This window comes from Leopardus geoffroyi, chromosome E1, assembly GCF_018350155.1.
Source record: "Leopardus geoffroyi isolate Oge1 chromosome E1, O.geoffroyi_Oge1_pat1.0, whole genome shotgun sequence".
NCBI classification, from domain to species: Eukaryota; Metazoa; Chordata; class Mammalia; order Carnivora; family Felidae; genus Leopardus; species Leopardus geoffroyi.
This window is the reverse complement of record NC_059330.1, coordinates 17,805,704-17,820,596: the sequence shown is the minus strand read 5'-3', so window position 1 is coordinate 17,820,596 and position 14,893 is coordinate 17,805,704. Positions and strand designations below refer to the sequence as shown.

The window sequence follows — 14,893 nt, the reverse complement described above, 5'->3', positions numbered from 1 at the left end:
CCCCGCGACCATTCTCTGAAAGAAGCGGAAAGGGAGAGGCGACCGAAAGCTCCTGGGGGAAGGGACGATGACAAACGGGGAAGCGCGGGACACTGCCCCTGCCGTGGGCTCCTTCACTCTGCCGCACTCACCTCCTTCCCTCCGCCAAGCGGTCCAGCCCTGGCGCTGGCGATCCGGCCACCTATGCCCCAAATTCTCCCATCATCACCTCAAACTGTCCCTCCCCCACGCCCCTTCGCCTCCGACAGGCAGAGCCCACCCCCCCCCCCCCCCACCAAGTCGAGGTATCCGTCCACCAAGCCACCCCTCTTCTCTCCGGCCGCCCACCCCTCTTCCACCATCACTCACTGTCGGTGACTGGGCCCGGCCCTCATGGCTGCTCCGTTGCTGCCCGCCGCCGCCACCGCTACTCCACGCCCCGGCCCCTCAGTAGCCGCCGCCGCCGTCGGGACTAGCCGGGAGCCGCTCTTGCGCATGCGCAGCCTGGATTACCGGGGCCCTCTATGGACGCCCGCGCATGCGTAGCCGGAGCCGAGGCGTCTTCTTCAGTGCCTGATGCTTTGCACCCCTGAGTCTCAGGTGGACATGGCCGCTGGCCTCGAGGACTGATTAGGCTTTCAGGCTTCGATGGCCGCCCTTAGGTCCAAGGCCTCTGGGTTACCTTGCCTAGGGTTACTAAACGCTTGGACGTCGATCATAGACTTAATGACACTTCCAGGATTCTGGATCCTACTTGCACTTAAAGGCCCGAATGCAGGTGCTCTGAGGTGACTGATAATGAACTTGGATCTCTTTCAAAAAGACGATCACGGGGCGCCTGGGTGGCGCAGTCAGTTAAGCGTCCGACTTCAGCCAGGTCACGATCTCGCGGTCCGTGAGTTCGAGCCCCGCGTCGGGCTCTAGGCTGATGGCTCAGAGCCTGGAGCCTGTTTCCGATTCTGTGTCTCCCTCTCTCTCTGCCCCTCCCCCGTTCATGCTCTGTCTCTCTCTGTCCCAAAAATAAATAAACATTGAAAAAAAAAAAGACGATCACATCTAGAATACATTGGAGGTAATTGTGTAAGAGGTAATTTTGACATCCCAGAATACACTACTGGCCAGGAGGTGCTCAGAAGCCCCTGGGGATCTTGTCAAGGCGGCACTTAAATTTCTTTGGGACATTGCAAAGTTCAGTCTGTTTATCAAGGGCATACTGTTTATTGGACAGAAATGTTCTGGGCATCTCATATGTGCCATCGAGGAACTTGCAGGCCTATAGTTTCTTACTTTACAGCTCTCACTACAGAGCCTGGACCTTTTGCAAACTGGTAAACAAAAACTAGACCTTTAGCCCATGGAGACCCAACCATCAGCCCCTAGACCACTGGGCTGCCTTGGCATAGTGGAACAAGAAACTAGGTTAGGGGCGCCTGGGGGGCTCAGTCCTTAAGCGTTGGACTCTTGATCTCAGCTGTGGTCATGATCTCACTATTCATGAGTTCGAGCCCAGCGCGGGCTCCTTGCTGACAGCTTGCTTGGGATTCTCTCTCTGGCCCTCTGCTGCTCTCGCTCTCTCTCTCTCTCTCTCTCAAAACAAATAAGCAAACCTAAAAAGAAAAAAAAAATACTAGGCTCAGTTGAGTCTTGGAAATTCAGCAATACAGATTTGACAGATGAGGGCAATGCACTGCAGTAGAAGGGAAGAGGAGATACAGAACTAAACTCTCTCCTTATCACCATGACCCTCATCCCACCTCTAGCCCAGTCTTACCTCTATAGCCCAGAGTTTGCAGAGATAGGGACCAAGATATAATGTCAGGCAAAAAAAAAAAAAAAAAAAAAAAAAATCAAGGAAGAGAAGGGGGGAGGAGGAGGAAAGCAGTTCCATTCTTTCTGTGAAAGGCGTTAAATTCTCTGTACTTCTGGAGAAAGAAAAGCTACTCCTGATCCCAGGATCTGATATGAATATTTAAAGTCCTAATCTAAGACTAAGGAAATTTTTTCCTTCTTTGGAAAGAAGCATGAATAGGCCCTAGAGTAAAGTTTGAGAATGCTGAAACTGGAGTGTCACTAATATTTCTAATTACAGATTACTAATTTAAAATGCATATAATGGAATGCTCAAGTCACTAAGAAATGAGGTTACTCGCTCTCGCACCTAGGAGTTTGAGGATTTTTTTCTCATCAGATGCATGTAACTTTTACGTACATACCTATATGTTGCTGTGGGAAAAGTATATAGATTAGCATAATCCGTCCCTAGAAAAGCAGATCTACACAAAAGTGCATGCCTCATGCATGAACTGCCTCCCATCTCTCGACATACATACAGTAAAATGTAACTGGTGACAAGAGTAGGGTGGTGGGGCCCAGGACTAATTCCAGAGGCTAGCTCCTAACTTAGAATAGTTGTCATTACTTGCAAAAATATTACCCTTTGGAATGAGCACGTTTGGCACCATGGGGGAATTGCAGAGCCAGAGAAGAGGAAGAATTGATGTTCTATGTTCTATGTTCTGATGAATGGAATACTAAAAAGAAGGCCAAAGCTGACCCTGAATCTTCTGGGAACTGGACTTTCCTAACTCTATCACCACAGTCAGTCTCCTGCTGGAATCTTTGTCCTCATAGAGCTTAGAGTCTAGTAGGGGACATATAATAAAAACATCAAATACTTGAATAACATTTACTATGTGCCAAGCACTGTTCCGAGTCCTTTATACATGTGAATTCTTTTAATCATCACAACAACCCTATGAGGGTACTATGATTATCCCCAGTTTATAGATGAGGAAACTGAAGAAGAGAGAAGTTACCTGCCTTGGGGCATTGCCCTGGGGCACACAGTAAATAATGGACCTGAGAATCAAACCCAGAAATACAATCTTTGTGCTCAATCACTCTATTATAAACTGCCTTATCACAGGAGGGGGAAAAAAGGGTCCTAAGAGACAATTTAACCAGTCATGGAAGGAACAGCCTCTGGGGAGACCTGGAAGTGAGAAAGACTACCAGGCAATTGGGGGACTGGAAATTTTTCAGTTGAGCTGAAAAAGAGAACGACAAGAGACGAGACTGGTGGAGGCACTTGGCTGGCTCAGTTGGAAGAGTGTGTAGCTCTTGCTCTAAGGGTTGTGAGTTCAAGCTCCACGATGGGTGTAGGGATTACTAAAAAAATAAACTTTAAAAGAGAGAAAGTGAGAGATGAGATCAGCAAAGTCAGTTACAGCCAAGTTAGTTTGTACTTTATTCTGAGGGCAGTGAAGCAAAGGAGTGACTTGTGCAGATTGGGGCCATGAGAGGTTGGTGAGACTGTGAAGACTCTTAATGAGGCTCATAGAGCATTTCAGGCTTTGAAATAGGATCCTTGCAGGTAGTGATAAATACTATGAGGAGGTGACATTTAAGTTGAGACCTCAATAGGGGGCAGAAGCCAAATCTAGAAGAACAGAGAGAAGGCAGGAGTAGCAGATATAAAGGCCCTGAGGCAGAAATGAGCTCGGTATATTCAAAAGATGGAAAGAAAGCTAATGTGCTGGCAGCCTTGAGAGTAGAAGCAGGGCTCAATGTATGCAAGGACATTGGATGAATCTAGTTGTAATAGGAAGCCATTGAGGGGTTTTAATCACATCCTTCAATTGCTATCTCCTTAAATCTCTAAAATCCATCTGTGTCTTTCCACCATCTTCACTGTATTATCTTAGTGAGAAACATACAATGACACCTAGTTAGAAAAGGACTTCCAGATCGGGGGAGTTTGGGGTTTTTGCTTTTCAAATGGAAGAGATTAGGCATTTTTAAATGTTTATTTGCTTTTGAGAGAGAAAAAGAGTGCGAGCAGGGGAGGGGCGGAGAGAGAGAGAGGGAGAGAGAGAGAGAGAGAATATTCTGAGAGAGAGAGAGAGAGAGAGAGAGAGAGAGAGAGAGAGAATATTCCAAGCAGGCTCCTGCTGTCATCAGCGCAGAGCCTGATGCAGGGCTCAAACTCATGAACCATGAGATCATGACCTGAGCCAAAGTCAGATGCTCAACTAACTGAGCCATTCAGGCACCTGAGATTAAGCATTTTATTTTATTTTTACTTATTTATTTTGAGATTAAGCATTTTAATGTTTATTTATTTTTTTTAATTTTTTTAACGTTTATTTATTTTTGAGACAGAGAGAGACACAGCATGAACCGAGGAGGGGCAGAGAGAGAGGGAGACACAGAATCGGAAGCAGGCTCCAGGCTCTGAGCCATCAGCCCAGAGCCCGACGCGGGGCTCGAACTCGCGGACCGCGAGATCGTGACCTGAGCTGAAGTCGGACGCTTAACCGACTGAGCCACCCAGGCGCCCCGAGATTAAGCATTTTAAAAATAAATGCTGATGAGAGGAGTGGCACCTGGGTGGCTCAGTCGGTTGAGCGTCTGACTTTGTTTGGCTCAAGTCATGATGTTGCAGTTGATAAGTTCAAGCCCTGCGTCTGGCTCTCTGCTGACAGCTCAGAGCCTGGAGCCTGCTTCAGATTCTGTGTCTCCTTCTCTCTCTGCCCCTTCCCTGCTCATGCTCTGTCTCTCTCTGTCTCAAAAATAAAAATAAACATTAAAAAAATTTTAAATGCTGATGAGAGGAATATAGTACAGAGAGGAACTGTACTATATAGAAAAGAGAATAATTCATGTAACAAGGTGCCAGAAGACGTAAAACAATTAGCCTTAAGATAAAGACATTTATTGAGAGCCTACACTTTTCTAAATCCTACATTGTTCCAAATCCTAGACTCAAATGAACACATATTAGGAAGATGTGTTTGTTATTATTTTCTTCATCGTACAGATGATGAAACTGATGCTTGGAGAGTTGAAATAACTTGTCCCAATTCATACAGCTAATAAGTGGCAAGCTGACATATGAACCTAGGCAGTCTGTTTCATCTGATTAACCTCTCTCCTAATCTCACAAAATACAAAATTCCCCTGCAATATCCTTTGAGGGAAAATCTCTGGGAAAGAAGAGAATTAATAAGGCACTTTGACTGACATATTTCCTCTATGTTTTCATGATAGCCCAGGGATTCTTTCAAGGTGTTATCTGTTGCCAGTGCTGTAGTACTTAGTATGTGTTCTTTGGGTGATTTTGCATTTATTTAATTAAACTCTTCAACCACTGCTTAACCTGAAGTTGCCCTTCACCCTAATGACAGTTGAAATGGCATTTCACCTTATTGTTGATGAAAGAATATTCATATTTTTTTGATTGCCAGCTGTCCTATATTTAGTGATATTTTGTTCTTTGGGCATATGGGTGCCCAAAGAACATCCAGAATATCGTGTTCCAGAAAGGTTATTTCTTCCACTAACAGAGCAGGCAGCCTGAAAGCTGGAGCCTGGCGCCAGTTGCAAACCATCAGTGCTTTTGGCTGCCCAGTCTCTGTCAATCCTGTGTCACTCAGGGCTTCTCTGGACACTCCACTGCCATTCCCAAAAGAGCAGCCCGGTCATTTGGTTTCCACCATCCTCCCAACAATCCTCTCTTTTCTGTCTTATATCATCAATTTTCTCCTCTCTACCTTGTCAATGCCATGAGCAAACAAAAAATCTCTGATCTTAAAAAAGAAAAGCCTTAGGGGTGCCTGGGTGGCTCAGTCCGTTAAGCATCTGAGTTCCCCTCAGGTCATGATCTCACGGTTTGTGGATTCGGTTTGTGGACTCGAGCCCTACAGGGGCAGGCAGGCAGGCAGGCAGTTGGGCTCTGTGCTGACAGCTCAGAGCCTGGAGCCTGCTTCGGATTCTGTGTCTCCCTCTCTCTCTGCTCCCTCCCTGCTCATGCTCTGTCTCTCAAAAATGAACAAATGTTAAAAAAAAAAAAAAAATTGTTTAAAAAAAAAAAAGAAAAGCCTTTAACTCCGCTTCTCTCTCCCCCCTTTCTATTACCATTCCCTTTTGCTCTGCTCCCTCAGAAAGATCTTATATCTTTTTTTTTAAAGCTCTACAGCCTGGGGTGCCTGGGTGGCTCAGTCAGTTAAGCATCCGTTAACTATCGGGAAGCTTGATTTCAGCTTAGGTCATGATCTCACAATTTGTGAGTTCGAGCACCGCATCAGGCTCTGCACGGACAACATGGAGCCTGCTTAGGATTCTCGCTCCCCACCCCTCTTTACCCTTCCCCCAATCTTGCTCACACACACTCTCTCTCTCTCAAAAATAGTAAATAAATAAACATTAAAAAAATAAATAAAACTCTGGCCCAACCCAACCTGGGGTTCAAACTCACAAGCCTGATACCAAAAGCCACACACTCTACTTACTAAGCCAGCCAGGGGCCCCCACCTCTCATTCTCTCTTAAATACACTCTATTTAGGTTTTCACCCAGACCACGATACTAAACAGTTCCTGTCAGGTTACTAACAAATGTCTCTCTCTCTCTCCCTCACCACCCTCCCACCACAGTCCCCAGGACACAAATCCTGTGATAAGAAGCTTTTGTCCATTTTCTTCATTCATGTATCCCCAGCACCTGGACATGGCCTGTACATAGCATATGCTGAGTAAATCCCCATTCCCCCAATCCCCGCCAACATCTCTGTCTCCCTCTCTCTCTTCAATTTCAAGAGTTGAATCCAGAGGCTTCAAAGGATGAATAAGGCTTAAGGCCACAAACAGCTAAGATATACCAAGTTTTGCAGGCCGCTGAGTCAATCTGGGGAATTGTAGGTGACTAAACAGCTTCTCCCTTTACAGACCCTCTTTTTTCTCCAGAAAGGAATGGTCTCTGAGATGAGATGGTTATGGAGGTTTACAGAAGGGAAACCGCGTCTGCTGCTCCTCGGAAACACAGACCTGCGGACTGACTACTGCTTGGGTGGCAGTGAAGGCCGCTGCCGACCGCTAGACCAAGCCAGGGGTGGCACTGGGAGAGGATCCTGCAAGCCTGAGGCTAGAGAAAACTAAAAAGGCCCTTAGGGGGACAGCGGAACAGCACCCGCTCCGGCTTCCACGACCTTTCCTCCTTAGATGCGTCAGTTTCTCCAGCCGCGATAAGTTTTGTGCTAAGAGAACGATTTCTGCCTCTAGGCCTCATGGGAGATGTAGTCGCCCAGGAGGCAGGGCTAGAAGAACCTTTTACAACACTTTGGCAGGAGAAGAAGAAAGCAGGCTGTGTATAGGAGTCCAAAACAATCATCATGTTTACACAAACTCTAAATACAGATTTTCCTTAGCCTCGGTCAGTCTCCAAAGCAGTTTCTCCTTCATCCCACCTCCAGCATCCCGTGCGTCTCCGCTCTCTGGGCCAATCTAGCTCTCTCGTGCTCGCTTTTCCACTGCTCTATTCACTCTTAGGTGCGTTTCTGGCCAGTTCCCGTAGTGCCTTGCGGCTGTAATGGCTGCTCCCGGGCGGCGCGCTGCTATGTTCTTTCGGGCGGTGTTAGGGGTCCGGCAGTTGGGCCCAGACGCCGCGAGGGGGTGGGTGACCGGCCTCTCCTCGCTCTTGGACTGTCAGCGGAGGTGCGTGTCTTGTTTCGCGGGCGCCGCCTTCTCTGGTCCCCGTCTGGCCTCCGCCTCTCGCCGTCATGGCCAGAGCTCAGCCTTGGACCGCTTCCTCGGACTCTCTCAGCCAGACAGTTCGCTGACTTCTCATCCTCCCGCCGTGTCCATACACAGAGGTAAAGGGCCCAGGTAGCTTGTCCCGGACTGTCACAGTTTTAGCATTTAAAGTTCCGGGTCAGGGAAACTCTCTGGGGATATCATCTTTGGTCTTATATTATGGAAAACGATGATCTCGAGGTCCCCAAAGAGAGGCGAGCCGTGAAGGATCTCACAGGAGAGAAATACCAGGTTCTAAAACTTTTGGAGCCAGAGGATCACAATCAGAGACGCTTACAAAAAGCAGGAGATTGAAGGGCCATGGGAAAAGCACAATTGTGGCTCTCTGCCCGGATTTGGGAAGCAAACTCGATCCGATTAGTGCCCATCTACTTGTCAAGAGACTGAGTTACACCCAGGAAACAGCACTCTCTGATCTTCAAGTAGCATAGACTACAGTCTGGTGGGGAGTCTGGATACAAAAACTGGTAATTGTAATGCATAAGGGACTCCTACTTAGAAATACTGAGAAAGCTTGCAGAGCCTTCATAACACCCTTAATAAGGTGAGACTGTCAGAGCTGGAGGGATTTCTCGCTTTATCTGATCTAGATGTACTTTCATACATGTACATAGATTTACCAGGCACAACTGCAGTACAGTTCCACACAGTAATTGAATATTAAGTGCCAGGCATTGTGCTGATTGTTTTTACACAATTGCCAAAAGAAGGTTATTTTTTTTTTAAGTTTATTTATTTATTTTGAGAAAGAGGGAGACAGAAACCTAAGCAGGCTCCATGCCGTCCGTGCAGAGCCCGATGCTGAACTTGAACTCACAGATCATGTCCTGAGCCAAAATCAAGAGTCAGATGCTTAACTGACAGCCACCCAGGTGCCCCAAAGTTGGTTTCTTTTTTTTTAATGTTTATTTAATGTTTATTTATTTTGAGAGAGCAAGCAGGGGAGGGACAGAGAAAAGAGAGAGAAAGAATCCCAAGCAGGCTTTGCACTGTCAATGTAGAGCCTGACAGGGCTTGAACTCACGAACTGTGAGATCATGAGCTGAAACCAAGAGTTGGGCTCTTAACTGACTGAGCCACCCAGGTGCCCCATCAAAAGAAGGTTATAAGTAGGTGTTGTTTAATATTATCTCCATTTTACATGTGAGAAAACTAAGGGGCTTAGAGAAATTAGAGAACTTAATAAAATTACATAAACAAATTAACGGGCAAACTAAATCTCAAAGCCAGGTCTCAGCTTCAACATGGTACACTAATCTTATATTCCTTACTTCCTCTGTGGGTGGGTAGGACTGAGTACCTGACAGGATCCATATTGCATTACCTCTCACTCCCCTCCAACCCCCCCCCCCCCCAGATGAACAGGATCTCCTCTTGGTCCATCGTCCTGATATGCCCGAGAACCCCCGGGTCCTACGAGTGGTCCTCCTGGGTGCTCCGAATGCAGGGAAGTCAACACTCTCCAACCAGCTGCTGGGCCGAAAAGTATGCTCAATCTTTAACCCCCTTTTCATCTCTCACTTCTTTTCTGTTTATGGATTGTTCTAGAGGGATCTGGGATTTCACTTGGGACTTCTTTGTTTCTGGCAGGTGTTCCCTGTCTCCAAGAAGGTGCACACCACTCGTTGCCAAGCTCTGGGGATCATCACAGAGAAGGAAGCTCAGGTGGTGGGTACCTGCAAGGGGAGTCCAGCAAATAGGACAGAGGGTAAACCTAAGAGGGTCCCCCTTACAGTTAGACATGAAGAAAATGATGCTTAGATTCATTTCTCTGAGGGAAGGGCCATTAGGCCTCATGTAGTTCTCTCTCTACCTTCCACCTCTGGCATCTAGTCAGAAAGATCTCATTCCCTCTTCACTCCTTTCTAATCTTCCACATATTCACAGTCATCATCTTTCTCTTGGATCCCATCTAGAACCAAAACAAAGCTGGAGGGTGAAAATCTAAAGTCAGCTTGGCCAAGAGTGGGGGCAGGCTCCTGACATCAAGGATGGCCTTTCTCTTGCTCACCAGTCATAAGTGTTCCATCTGGGGGGCTGGGCATCTCTCTTTCCTGATTTTAGATTCTACTTGACACACCTGGTCTCATCAGCCCTGTTAAACAGAAAAGGTAATAGCTGTGGAAATGGGTATGTAGAGGGAAAGGTGTTGAGGAGAGGGCGGGGAGATTCTGTCATAGGGACTGGAAAACCCCCTTATACCCTCTTCCTCATCAGGAGTACATCAGTCATAAAACCCTTCCTGACCTATGTTTGTCCCTCAGGCACCATCTGGAGCTTTCTTTGTTGGAAGATCCGTGGAAGAGCATGGAATCTGCTGATATGGGTTAGACTCATGATGGGAATCTGAACCCCAATTTACATGGTCATGGCCTCTCTCATTCCTGGTAGTTTGGGGGATGGGGGTTGGCCAGAGCCCATATCATGGATCTTTTTGGGGGGTGAAGAAAGAGTGGTCATATCTTTGTCCTCCTCCCCACCCTGCCAACTTCCAGTTGTGGTTCTTGTGGACGTCTCAGACAAGTGGACTCGGAACCAGCTCAGCCCCCAAGTGCTCCAGTGCCTGACCCAGTTCTCCCAAGTCCCTAGCATCCTTGTCATGAACAAGGTGAGCACCACCTACCTGAAGGAGGGGTCTACTTTCCTCCCAGGTGCCCATCTCACTACCTCCCCACTCTCTGCCCATCCCCCATGCCCAGGTAGATTGCCTGAAGCAGAAGTCCATTCTCCTGGAGCTCACAGCAGCCCTCACTGAAGGTGTGGTCAATGGCAAGAAGCTCAAGATGAGGGAGGCTGTTCGCTCACAGGCCGGCACTCATTGCCCGGGCCCCGCAGCTAAGGGCCCAAACACACAGTCTGTGGGAGGCCCTCAGAAGATTGGCTGGCCCCACTTCCAGGAGATCTTCATGTTGTCTGCCCTAAGCCAGGAAGATGTGAAAATACTAAAGGTCAGTTGGCCTTGGCCATAGCCTGTCCTTTGATTTCCACCATATGAAGACAAGCCTCACAGTTCCTCCCGGAAGTAAGAGTGAGTAGGTAGGAAAGTCTTGGTTGGGACTGAGCTGCCCCACGTACCCTCTCTGTACCCACAGCAATACCTCCTGGCACAGGCCCGGCCAGGACCCTGGGAGTTCCACAGCGGAGTCCTCACCAGCCAGACACCTGAGGAGATCTGTGCCAACACCATCCGAGAGAAGCTACTAGAGCACCTGCCCCAGGAGATACCCTACAATGTGCAGCAGGTGCAGACACAATGAAGGGGTCTAGGGGCTCTTCACCAGCCACATACCCAGAATAGGCTATCTGGGGCCCAGAGAGGTAGGGGTATAGGCCTGTCTGACTAATCATGGTATCTCCCTGTGCAGAGGACAGTGGTGTGGGAGGAAGGGCCAAGCGGGGAGCTGGTGATCGAACAGAAGCTTCTGGTGCCCAAAGAATCTCATGTGGTAAGCTGGGTTAAGCTTGGAGAAGGGACTAGGGGTCTATTAAGCAGGGGTTCTCCTCTAGCACTTAGAGCCCCGAGAGCAGCCTCATGGCCCTCTCTTTTGCTCCACCCTCAGAAGATCCTCATTGGTCCAAAGGGGCACTTGATCTCCCAGATTGCACAGGAGGTGGGCCGCGACCTCATGGACATCTTCCTCTGCGATGTTCGGCTCCGCCTCTCTGTGAAGCTTCTCAAGTGACCACTCTGCTGCCTCTCCCAAGGCATCAAAGCTGCTGGCAGGAGCCACTGACCAGAATGGTTCCTGCTCAGACCCTGCAGGGACTGGTAAGGGGCATGGACACTTCCTGACTAACTTGACCTTGCTTGAGTCTGCACAGCCCCTGCCTGGCCATTTTTCCCGTTGAAGGATGGAACCGACCTTAGCTCAGTTCTCAGGTAGTTCCTCTGCCTCGGGCCTCCGCTGCTTAGGTCTAGAAGTTGGTTCTTTGGTGGGAACAATACCACACTGCTTCCAGCTGGCAATGAACCCAGAGTTTCTCTCTCAGGTGCCACTTGTTAGCAGAGAGGTTTTTGTTTTTGTTTTTTTTTTTTTTTCTTATCCCCTCAGTTCCTCTACCTTGAAACCATGTGTAAGGACTTATGGGTCTTAAGTGAGATAGTGCCTCGCCCCATCCCTCTCCCTAGTCTCAAATTCCAATAAAGTTGAAAGACAAGCATACTGGTTCTCATCTTTATTTCTTTAGAATAAGAAAGAGAAAACCCGTTCCTTCACCCCCACCCCGTTGTCTGAGCTGGAGTCTCCCTCCCTTCCAGTGTTCCAGTGTTCCGCTCCGGGGTCCTGAGCTCTCTTCTTGGCACGTTTTCTGGGTGCAGCAAGAGAACCGTTACCATTACTAAACTCAGTAATGGTAACGGTTTCCTCGCCATTCCCAAGTGTCTTGGCGGTCAGCAGGCTGTGATAGGCTGAGCGGCGAGCCCCGTGGGTTTGCAGCATCCCCTGCCCTCCTCGTCTGGCTCCAGAGCTGGGGGTACCCGGACTAGTACATCATCTATACTGTAGTATCTCATCACAAACTTACAGTATATGATGATATCCCAGCCAGGATCCTGCAGCAGGCACAGGGGACTGTGGCAGGGAGAGCCAGGGGCCGAGGGCAGAGCAGGATAGGCCAGTGCTAGACACCCAGATCTCCCCCTCCCTGGTCCGTAGCTCCTGAGCCAGCAACCCCTTGATACTGTGGTCAAGGGCGGCCCAAGTTGCATAGACAAGGGGACTGGCCTGGAGAACCCTGTAAAGCTCAGGTCTGTTGAGATCTCCTCGGGGACCCAGCACCAGAATTAAATAAACCAGAGATGATGTAATGAGGCAGAAGCTTCCCTGTGGTCACACCAACAAGCAGACAGGCCCAGGAGAGGGCACTTACCTGGAGCTGGAACTGCAGACTGCGGAGGCCTTTAGAGGTAGGGAGGCCCTGTCCTTGCCTCTCCACTCAAACTGCTTGCTTTTTAATCCACTGGCCCCTCCCCTGGGTGGGGCACTTTCCCGGGTTCTAGAGAGCCCCTCCTCTTAACCCTTTCCCTGCTGGACCCCTTGGAACAAGGGTCTCTATCCCCTCTCCCTATTAGGCCCTTTCTAGTATCCTTGCTAAGGTTAGGGTCTGCGCTTCGCTCCTATCCCCAATGAAGTTGGTCATCTATCTGCTGGGCCTGGGCAGAGGGAGAACAGACCTCCCCCTCCCCCCCATCCCTGGTGGAGGCTGTTGTTGACCATGGCAGTGGCAGCAGCAGTGGTGGTAGTGGGAATGTTAGTTGAACCTCTGTAAAGCAGGGAGGGTCCTGACAGCTGGATCTCTGAATTCTTGGGAAAAGCTCTGGCTTAAATTTCAGTTCCCGGGCCCCTGCCTATATTTATGTGGAGCCCAACGAGACTAGACTTAGGCAGTCAGACCTCTTGCCCACCTCTGCCATGGCAAGCTTTCCTGGGTGTGGGGCCGGGGGCCGGGGTGGGACTCTGCTGGTGATTTGAGGGCAGGTGAATTCCAAGCTCTTCTGAGAGCCAGCATGAGAATGGGTAGAGGCCTGGGCGCCTGGGTGGTTCAGTAGGTTGAGCATCTGACTTCGGCTCAGGTCACGATCTTGAAGTTCTCAAGTTCGAGCCCCGAGTTTGGCTCTCTGCTGTCATCTCAGAGCCTGCTTCAGATCTGTTGTCCCCCTCTCTCTCTCTGCCCCTTCCCCGCTCACTGTGTCTCTCTCAAAATCAATAAACTCAGGGGCGCCTGGGTGGTTCAGTCGTTTGAGCATCCAACTTCAGCTCAAGTCATGATCTCACAGTTCATGGGTTCGAGCCCCACGTCGGGCTCTGTGCTGACAGCTCAGAGCCTGGAGCCTGCTTCGGATTCTGTGTCTCCCTCTCTGCCCCTTCCCTGCTTGTGCTCTGTCTCTCTCTCTTCCACAAAAATAAATAAACATTAAAAAAAATTTTTTTAATAAATAAACTTAAAAAAAATTTTTTCAAAAAGAGAGAGAATGGGTAGGGGCCTGTTGAGAGCTCAAGACTCAGTGAGAGCCTGGCAGTATTCGGTTCTCTTGCCTCTGGGGAAGGCGAGACTCCTGGAGTAGACCCTTCCCTCAAGCAGGACTCTGTTATTTTAGACCCCATACTGGAGGACATATCTGCTTCTCTGCTCCCCCCTAGCCCCCATCCTAGACAGTCTGGTCTGTATGCTGGGAGGCAGTTATACCCTCCTCTGCAGGGGCAGATGCGGCCAGGATGAGGTGTGGGAGGAGAGACCAAACCCTTTAGTTCCTTGGAGGTGTGCTTCCTGCTGTCGCAGAATGTTGGCACGTGCTCTTCCCTCTGTTTTTTTGTTTTATTTTGTTTTGGGTTTTTTTTTAAGATTTTTTTAGGGGTGCCTGGGTAGCTCAGTTGGTTGAGCGTCCAACTTCTGCTCAAGTCGTGATCTTGTCATTCATGAGTTTGAGTCCCACATCAGGCTTGCTGCTGTCAGTCTGTCAGTGCAGACCCTGCTTCCAATCCTCTGTCCCCCTCTCTCTGCCCCTCCCCTGCTCATGCGCTCTCTCTCACTCTCTTTCTCCCCCAAAAAATATTTTTTTTAAGTTTATCTTCGGGGGGGATGGGCAGAGAGAGAGAGAGAGAGAGAGAGAGAGAGAATCCCAAGCAGGCTCCATGCGATCAGCATGGAGCCCGACATGGGGCTCGATCTCACGAACCGTGAGATGTTAACCTGAGCCAAGATCAAGAGTCAGACACTTAACCGACTGAGCCACCCAGGTGCCCCAATATTTTATTTTTTTTTAAAGTAACCTCTATACCTACCATGGGACTCGAACTTACAGCCCCAAAATCAAGAGTTGCCTGCTCCACCGACGGAGGCAGCCAGGCCCCCTGCTCTTCCCTGTTTGGCCTAACCTTCCCTCCTTTCTTGTCTAACTCCTATTCCCTCTTCATCTGTAAGTATCACCTCTGCAGGGAAGCCTTCCCTGGCTAGTTAACTCTCCCTGTTATGGGCTCATTTATTTGTGTGATTATACACTTTAGCAAATAATCATGAGAGCCTGGTTTGTTCGCCAACGTATCTCCACCACGGAGCAGTGGCTAATAAATAAACATGCGTGTCAAATGTCTGACATGGAGCTAAGCTCAGCGTGATGTGGGGGAGGAGAGAAACTTTGGCCTGGGGAGACCGGCAGACAAAGCTGTAACTCCCAGGCGAGACTTCTCTGTCAGACCCTTCGTGTTCTGTCCACAGCAATAATCACGGTCCTCAGTCCCGAGCTGTGAGCTGGGTGACTAGCCACTGGCAAAGCACTTAGCATGAGGCTAGTGCTGCCCCCAGGAGGGACTCAAAGAAGCTAGTTCC

General features: G+C 49.0%; 2 protein-coding genes and 1 long non-coding RNA gene across 3 annotated transcripts in view; 1 reads left to right on the top strand and 2 right to left on the bottom strand.

Annotated features, from left to right (window-relative positions):
• FAM222B (family with sequence similarity 222 member B) overlaps nt 1-609 on the bottom strand; it is a 75,261-nt gene extending 74,652 nt beyond the window's left edge. The window contains exon 1 of the mRNA XM_045487892.1: nt 349-609. The gene's annotated coding sequence lies outside the window, so the exon portion shown is untranslated. The remainder of the gene's footprint in view (nt 1-348) is intronic.
• A 6,687-nt stretch (nt 610-7,296) lies between these two features.
• Nucleotides 7,297-11,728, top strand: ERAL1 (Era like 12S mitochondrial rRNA chaperone 1). The gene is made up of 10 exons (XM_045487891.1): nt 7,297-7,626; nt 8,925-9,052; nt 9,158-9,235; nt 9,632-9,678; nt 9,832-9,893; nt 10,063-10,175; nt 10,267-10,515; nt 10,660-10,809; nt 10,933-11,013; nt 11,128-11,728. Exons 1-10 carry the CDS (start codon nt 7,344-7,346, stop codon nt 11,248-11,250), a joined length of 1,314 nt encoding a protein of 437 aa, XP_045343847.1. The 5' UTR covers nt 7,297-7,343; the 3' UTR covers nt 11,251-11,728.
• On the bottom strand, nt 11,729-13,010 carry LOC123603245. The gene is made up of 2 exons (XR_006714803.1): nt 12,437-13,010; nt 11,729-11,875 (listed from the first exon to the last, which is right to left on the bottom strand). It is a non-coding gene; the product is annotated as an uncharacterized LOC123603245 (long non-coding RNA).
• Nucleotides 13,011-14,893: the final 1,883 nt, after the last annotated feature.

What these genes read in the sequence shown, in the direction of transcription:
- ERAL1 (XM_045487891.1), top strand. Translation starts at nt 7,344, where the DNA reads ATGGCTGCTCCCGGGCGGCGCGCTGCTATGTTCTTTCGGGCGGTGTTA. An exon ending in CGCCGTGTCCATACACAGAG is followed by an intron (nt 7,627 to 8,924) that starts GTAAAGGGCCCA and finishes CCCCCCCCCCAG; the next exon opens with ATGAACAGGATCTCCTCTTG. An exon ending in AAGATGTGAAAATACTAAAG is followed by an intron (nt 10,516 to 10,659) that starts GTCAGTTGGCCT and finishes CTGTACCCACAG; the next exon opens with CAATACCTCCTGGCACAGGC.